This window comes from Mytilus edulis, chromosome 10 (assembly GCF_963676685.1).
Source record: "Mytilus edulis chromosome 10, xbMytEdul2.2, whole genome shotgun sequence".
NCBI lineage: Eukaryota > Metazoa > Mollusca > Bivalvia > Mytilida > Mytilidae > Mytilus > Mytilus edulis.
The window spans coordinates 67,502,616-67,511,441 of NC_092353.1; the positions used below are offsets into that span (position 1 = coordinate 67,502,616).

The 8,826-nt window shown below is 30.6% G+C and overlaps 1 protein-coding gene across 1 annotated transcript; it reads left to right on the plus strand.

Annotated features, from left to right (window-relative positions):
* Nucleotides 1-528: 528 nt before the first annotated feature.
* Nucleotides 529-8,623, plus strand: LOC139492924 (receptor-type tyrosine-protein phosphatase mu-like). The gene is made up of 9 exons (XM_071281072.1): nt 529-716; nt 1,031-1,166; nt 2,464-2,613; nt 3,169-3,268; nt 4,505-4,578; nt 6,056-6,181; nt 6,825-6,935; nt 7,730-7,875; nt 8,473-8,623. The coding sequence occupies exons 1-9, from the start codon at nt 529-531 to the stop codon at nt 8,621-8,623; spliced, it is 1,182 nt and encodes a 393-aa protein (XP_071137173.1).
* Nucleotides 8,624-8,826: the final 203 nt, after the last annotated feature.

Genomic DNA, 8,826 nt, shown 5'->3' on the forward strand with positions numbered 1-8,826 from the left:
ATTTTCATTTAATTAAATTCTATTATAATTGGTTTTCCTGTTTGTATGGCTTACAACTATTCATTTTCTGTGCCCTTTATATATTGATATTCTTTGTAAGCCAAGGCTTCGTGTTGAAGGCTGTAGTTTGACCTATAATGATTCACGTTTACATATTGTGACTTGGATAATGACTGATACCACATCTTGTAATATATGTTTAACCGCATGCATACACTTTAAAAGTGTTGATGGCCTGAACAACGATCTATACATGTTAAGTTACATCAAAGATACATCCGTTCACACATTGAAAGAGTGACAGCAGTATGGATTTGTTTCCATCTTCGAGTTCTATATTTGTTATCAATTTAGCAAAAGACTCTGCCATATATGGAAGTTATATATTGTGATGATATAATATCTTACTTTTGGGTTTTTACTAATATTTTTAGTACACATATCATGAATTCAAATGTAAATGTCGTATATTTCAATTACAGCAAAATGCCTTACCTGCACGTATAATAGATCTCATTTACATAATATATGGTTCAGACCTCAAATACATGTAGTATTCCCCTATTTCAGAGGGAGAAAGAAAGAGAAATTCACCATTTCCATTTTACTGAGTGGCCAGACCATGGTGTTCCAGACAGCATCAAAGTTGTAAACTTTTACAGAAAAGTCAAAAGTAAAACATGTTGTCAACATGGGCCAATGGTTGTACACTGCAGGTATTTATGTGAAAAGATATATATGATTTGCTCCAAAAATGCACAAATATTTGAATATTTATTATAAATATATTTGTTATAAACACACATAATAATGATATAATAACAAATACGTTGCATGTGTTTGTTCTGTTATCAATACACATAATAATGATATAATAATCAATCTACATTTATAAAATATACAGCGCTGAAACAAGTATATAGAATACACATAATAATGATATAATAACAAATACTTTGCATGTGTTTGTCTTGTTATTAATACTCATAATAATGATATAATAACCATTATACATTTATCACATATACAGCGCTGGAATTGGACGGACAGGGACTTTTATAGCCATAGATGCCTTATATGAAAATGGAAAAAAAGTTAGTCATATAAATGTTATGGAATGTATACAGATGATGAGAAAAGACAGAATGAATATGGTTCAAACATATGTAAGTTTCATTGTTGAAATTCCATACTTATAGTTAAAAAGAAGGTTAAAGAGACCTGCCTACATTTCTACTCATTTGCAATTTGCTTGGAATATCTTTAATTCAATTCTAAATGTATCGATTGTGTTCTCTCATTGTTTATGAAATGAGAAACGAAAAAATCAATAACATTTGAAAGCAGTCGAAATCAGGTTATTGCTTTGGCTTACCATTTTCCAGAAAATGTTTTGATGTGTTGTCATGTCAACTAAAACTTGAGTTCATAGTTGTATACTTCATGTATGCTATATATGTGTCGCCACGTACTTCGTTTTCATGGCTCAATCGCATTATCTTATTACTTATTTTTAAGACATTGTATAAACTCTAATTTGTTTGTATTTTCGTTGTTTGTCATTTTTAAGCATGACATTGTCAGTTTCTTCGGAAAATGCTTGTACCATACCAGAAATTTTGCAGTTAACTTGTTTTTCACTTGATCCGTTGATAAGCGTTAGATTTTGTGGACTCTTCAAATTTTGAGTTTGAATAAGAGTTCGGAATTTTTGCTATTCTATTTTGTCTTCTGAGCGTCAATATTGCTTTGTTATCCTTCTTCTCCTCTTTTTTACCACGAATTGAATAACATTAAATTCTACGATGATTTGGCTGAATTTAAGGCAACTATCATTGAAAGACTATTGCATAAGATTGTGATAGCTATGGTCGGGTTGTTGTCGCTTTGACACATTCCCCATTTTCTTTCTCAATTTTACATTAAGTACATTCAACTTTTATTTGTTTGGCTTTATAAATATTTTGATGTGAGCGTCACTGATGAGTCTTATGGAGACGAAATGCCCGTCTGGCGTACTAAATTATAATCCTGGTACCTTTGATAACTATTTTTAAGTTAAGATAAATGTTTTTGAGCATTTAAATCCCACTAAATCTGGCAGTGTTTGATGACAAAAAAATAATATTGTGACATAAAAATAACAAGAAAAACTACAAAATATAATGGAACAGATTTATTATACTTGATTTGTTCTGATTTGTAGAGAGGATTTTCTTATGGAACACCTTACCAGATAAAACTTCTTGCCTTTAACATGACTTTATCACACGGTGTAAAACAATTAAACTTTTATAAAATGTATCATGTCAAAACGCTCAAGTTGATTGCAAGACCAATTACTAATAACCATTTATCTATGTTATAAATGTTTATAGCTGGGGGAAATAATTTTCAAAAAATCTGCAAAAGAACCCTAGGGAGAAAACAATTTCTTTCTAATTGAGTCGTTTTCAATTACAGGAACAATATGAGGCAATCTTTGAAGCTTTGTTAGAGTTGTTTACAGTACCAGATACATCTATTCCAAAGAAAGAGTTCTGTCAATTTATTTCAGATGAAGAACAGAAGAAATTACCACAAAATCAAAATCTTTATAAACTAGAATTTCAGGTATATTTTATAGTAATTAGAAGTGAGTTAAAAGAAATATTTTATGTCAATCCAATTCATATACTAGTAAATCATACGCCCAATTTTCAATGGTAACCTGAATCAAAATAAAACATATGTGCTACCACCTGGAATTACAATCGCTATGTCTCAGCTTTAAAATAGAATGTTTTCATCGGGTCCTGTACAACCTTTACGTGTATTTGTAATTACAACTTAGACTTTTTTATTACCTTTTATAGTTTTTAATGGGAAGTTTATTTTTCTACCTCAAGAATAGATTTACTTAGATGTAATTTGCACAACTTATAGGATTTTTTAGTCATCAATGCACTTCCCACTTCGTTCTTTAGTTGACCTTTTTAAGTTCTATTTATTCGAGCGTCACTGATGAGTCTTTTGCGAAACGCGCGACGCAATTACAAAATGTCATTCCTGGAACCTATGCTGAGTTTATTTGGTTAGTTAACTTGAGGCAAAGCTTTCTCTATACAATTATTTACCTACTAATCAGTAGTAGAACTAATTGTCAATTAAATTCTATAATTGATTTAGAGATTGGAAACCCTAAGACCTGTGTATCCTCCATCAGCATTTTCTGCTGCTACATCAAAAGAAAATATTTCTAAAAATTCGACAAAGAAAATATTTCCTCGTAAGTAAAGAATACAATTAGTTTATGCAATTTGTATCAATTGCTAAAAACGATATTTATAAATCATATGAAAGAGGGATGAAAGATTCCAGATGGACAGTCAAACTCATAAATCGAAAATAAACTGACAACGCCTGGCTAAAAATGAAAGAAGACAAACACACAAACAAAAGAACACATGACACAAAATAGAAAACTAAAGATTAAGCAACACGAATCCCATAACATGTCATTTATAATAAGCTGAATCTGAATGCTTACTATAAAATCAGGTTCAACCCACCATTTTCGAAATTTCTTAACATAGTCAAGATTATGGTAGTTGTTTTTACTTGTTCCGTTGAATGATAGTTTCTGGTTTTGTAAGTTTTTATGGACTCCTTCCTTTTTGAATTTGCTCTGAAGCTGGGCATTTTTGTTAACATTCATCGTGATACTGAAAAAACAACTGCTATATTCTGACTTGGAACATGCATTTTGCAAACATTTTATGACAGTTATTTAAAGTTCCGTTGATGTATTTCCATCGGTTCTAGCTTGTGACCCGGATTTTGTTTAAGTTGAATTGATTTTTGATAATTGAGCAGCTGTTTACTAATGTTAATTTTAGTAAGCAAACGAAACTGATATAATAGGTTGATGTAACAACAATTTGGATCAAACAGCCAAAACTGTGGAACATATCTCTGATAAACTGATTAAACTGATTAAAAATTCAAACAAACGTACAAATTAATCTTACAAGGACGCAAACTAAAAGGTGTGGTAGATAGGAAATTTCAAATTTGACAACGACATTAACTAAAAAATATCATCGTTGAGACGAAGAAAATATATATTTGTGAAGTCAACTCGTTTCATTGACATTGGCTGTATATCTGACGATCCCGGCAGTATTTAAAATGGTTCGACTGTCGAAAAATATGTTTCCTTGAATTTGTCAGTATACACATGATATTTATTTAATTATTTTGCATTTTCAATTTTGTGCTTCGTTGATGATTTTATTAGATAGAACTGCATATGTCATGTTTTATCTATCTTTCTTGAAGAGGAATTTTGTCTCGGATAGAAAAATTAGATAACAATCTATCTATCAAATATTTTACTTACAATAATTAAATGATGGTTCATTCGATCGACAATACTAAATTAAAAAAAAACATAGTTAGTTGCACAACATATGACAGATATCAAACAATAAAGAAATACTAAATTAACTTGATTTTGTTTTAGACAACAGGTATAGACCGTATACAATGTCATATTCAAGAACGCGTAATGATTACATCAATGCAGTGATTATACCCGTGAGTAAACTTTCTGTTATAATTGATTTACACTAAATTAAAAATACTTCTCATATATTTAGTAGTAAATACAGAATATTTGATAAATAGCCTGCTGTTTAATCTATATCGCACAACTATGATGCGCAACCTTTATCATACCCTTTATCACACCCCTACCCTTTATCGCACCATTTATCACACCCCTATTTTATTTTTATTTTTTTATGCAAGGCTTTCAAGAAATATTTTTCCGCAAAATGTGTCCTAAATGAACGTTCATTCGGGCGTGACGCAATTTATTGAATGACGTCAGTGTTTGCCATGTGACGACACAAACGGCGATTTTTTTTTATTATCTGGCACACCATTGCGAAATGCAACTTTAAAAAAGAACGCAATAAAATACCATACAAAACACACACAAACAATACAGTAAACAAAATATTCTTTAAAACAACAACACGCAAATTGTAAGGTAGCTCAAGTGGTTCGGAGTAGTAATTGAACAGTTCTTTTAAAGCTTTTGAAACAAGACAAAAGTAGAAGTAAGGGTTACCCATTTGCTAGGGACCAGAGAGCATTTCGTGTTGAAATGTATGATAAAGCGTATGAAACATGGCAAAATCTGTATCACATGCCGTATCACCCTCGACCAATATCATCCCTAAAGGCCATCAGGCTGATATTGGTATCTCGGGATGATACGGCATGTGATACATATTTTGTCATGTATTATTCTCTATATATTGACGGATACAAAGAAAAATTGGGGAGTTAAATTTGTATCAACAACTTAAATTATTCCCGGGGAAATTCCAATGCATGCTAAGGTTTGACTCGTATGTTATAAGGACTTTTCGCAATCAGATTTTAATTTAGTAGTTATATTTCTAAAAAAGGCTACATCTAGCTATTCGTGTGTCGTCACTAATCGTTGACGAAGCCTTTCGGACGATTGTGTATTCAAGCAAAACTCATGCATTTATTTTCTAAACATTAAAATTCCCAATATGGCAGTTCCCTTTTGAACACGTATATATTATTACGCCGGGTCTTTTTTTTTTCTTTCTTTTTATTTTCGTTGTTACTGAAAGTTGCTACTTAAAACATAAAATAGAAGGTTTAGATTGCATGCGTCTGAAGCGCTTTTTCAAGACATAATTTTGTCAGGATCGTTTAAAACCGAGTAATTGAAAGCTAAGTATATATTAGAACCGAAACAGATAAGGAGACAAATAACAATAAATTTTTCTATTTCTTTTAAAAAATAATAACATCCCGCAAATTGAATAGTGTTACTTATAATCAAATCAAAGGTGGATTTATAATGTATTATATATTTGTTTGTATGTTTTTTTAAGTCTTATTCACATATTAATCTTCTGAAAGGAAATATCCAAATTGATGATTAACATGGATGATTTCACTTCATGATAACAGCGGAAAGCATCATTTGTCCAACGCATATATAATACAATGCATTTTTCATTTACAGGGATATACATATGGCAGTAAGATTTTAGTAACTCAATGTCCTCTTGAAGAAACTGTTGTTGATTTCTGGACCATGGTATATGACCATCACTCTCCTATTGTTGTCTTGTTGGACCAGTTGAACACGGTAAGATATCGTCATTGAACATGGAGTGTATGTAGTTGAAATACATTTAACGATAGCACGTTTCATTAAAAAAAATCACGGAAAACAAAGCTCCTTTTTATCAATTTTTTATTTGCTTAATTACAAATAAATGTATCTTTTGAAACAAAATATCTTTTTGATCATTCCAAAGGCTTATATTTTATTTTTGAATGTAACAAGGAACATTATGGTAGTTAACAGAACATAGTTTTTGCCAAAAAAACATAATATTTAAAACTTTTACAGTTGTTATCGGTTCACAAGGAGAAAGAACTGAATAGTTTGGGTACCAATTGTTAAAAGTGTTCCATAATACACAAGTGTTCATCCCTTATTTATTATATGGTAACTATTCATCGCCGCCTAATATCTATACTCTACATTGTACGATGACTGTTGTTAAATTATTTTTATTGTTAAAATGTAAACTATAAGATGTATTGATTTGAATTAAGTATGTAAATAAAACTGTATCGTTTTTTTTTTATTTCAGTTGAAGACATTGTTGGCCATACATAAATGTGTTTTTTTCTCATTTGTATTTTTTTTACACCTGCTTAAAATCAATTGAAAAGGGTTATATTTAAAGAAGTTATTAAAATAACTATTGTGTTTCTCTTAGAATGCTCCGTTGTGTTTAGGACGACAGGAAGTGCTGGAGTTTAAAGATTTAACTATTGTGCAAGACAACTCACCCAATCCAGAGGAGCTCAAGCTTACGTTGAGCCATAGGGTAAATTTGAAGGTTATAAAAGAATTTTTCCTGAGCAGAATTAGTATGTTCTGCTATTGTTACTTCTGTAACAAATGTTATTCCGTATGATTCGAATGAGACAGCTATCCATCAAGTGCGAATGAAGTGAATGCAAGAAATTAAAAGCAACTGTACGACCTGCGAACCTGGATTAAATAGTACCACACACTTCAAGAAATAACTTCGGTAAAAAAACGATTAGACGTCGACGTTACAATATGAAATTTGAAAACAAAAGGGACAAGCAGACATCATTATATCAACACAACACCACATATGAACACGAAAATCTAACGATTGACCACTACAAACCCAAAAGTTTTAAACAAAGAACTGAAAAAATCAATATCATGGAACTTTATGCGACTTTCATAATACCACATAAATTGTCTAAGGAGAATAAAAAAAATCTTTTCACACATCGTTGTCTATATCGGAATTGTTTATGACTATCATTCCAGTGAGAGGTTAGGCTAGCTATAAAACCAGGTTTAATTCACAATTTTCTACATAAGAAAATGCATGTACCAAGTCAGGAATATGAAAATTGTTATCCATTCGTTTGATTTGTTTGAGCTTTTGATTTTGCTATTTGATTAGGGACTTTTCGTTTTCAATTTTCAGTAATTTTATGATTTTACTGTTCAAATCAAGCAAAAAACGAAAACAGGCGAGTAAACAGTGTAAGCGTCGTGTGTTCTATTAAAATTAATCAATAAGAGATTTTCATTAAACAATTTAACTTGTGATAATACATACTGTTATTTTTTCAGGAAAAGGATCCGGTGACAATAACTGTTTTTACCACGAGTAAAGTAAACAATGATGCAATGCTACCGTCAAACATTTTACTTGGCTTGCTGAAAAAAGTAATAGAGTGCTGGAAAATACAGAAAGGTCCGATTACTGTTGTATGTAGGTGCGTCTTGAACATATGAATATCATATATGAAATGTCTCAATGGATATCTTGTTGCATAATTTGTTGTCTATGCAATATAATTGATACAGGTCAATAATATTAAGGACCGTAAAATACACAAATGACTCATATTTGTATATTTCAATTTGTTGACTTCTTCAGAGTTTAAGATAAAAAAATATATAAATAGAGTACTGTTCAGACATCTTGCTAGGTGATAATTGTATATGATAGAATCTTTTTTAAAGACAATCTATCGTTTATTGCATAGCAAAGAACAGTTTAAACTTGAATTAAATGCAAATTTTGCACTGAAATTTGATATTGGCTTACTTGAAAAGTACATAGAACATTCAAATAAGAAATATGTTTTAAAAATAATTAGACCTGGTATAATTGCCGATGAGAATACTATCTTTTTCTTATTTAATTTATTTCATATTCAATTACTGAAATGGTTATGCTTACTAATCTGATAGGTTCAAAAGTTATTGCCATGTTTATTAGACCAGTTATGTTTATTTATTGTTACTTGATCATTTATACGGTCATGTCATTATTTTTTAAACATGAAACAACCCCTGTCTTTTTTCAGTGATGGTTGCAGTAAAAGCGGGGTATTTGTTGCACTAAAACTTATCTTGGAAAAAATGGAGATAGACGATGAAATTGATGTTTTCCAAGTTGTTAGAACAATGCAAGTTAGACGACCTGAATTTTTCACAGACTTTGTAGGTTTTGTTTGAGTAAATATTAAGGTGGTACCTAACACTACAGGGAGATAACTCTGTAAAATCAGCTAAACGTTTTAATTACGTTGTGTCGTTAAGGGAATATTAAGCTTCTCTATGATCAAAATTAGTTTTTGTCAAACTGCTATATAACCAGTGTAATTTTTCTGATAAAACGGTTGGTTCAAATTTTCTAAAAATTTTATATTTTTGTCAAT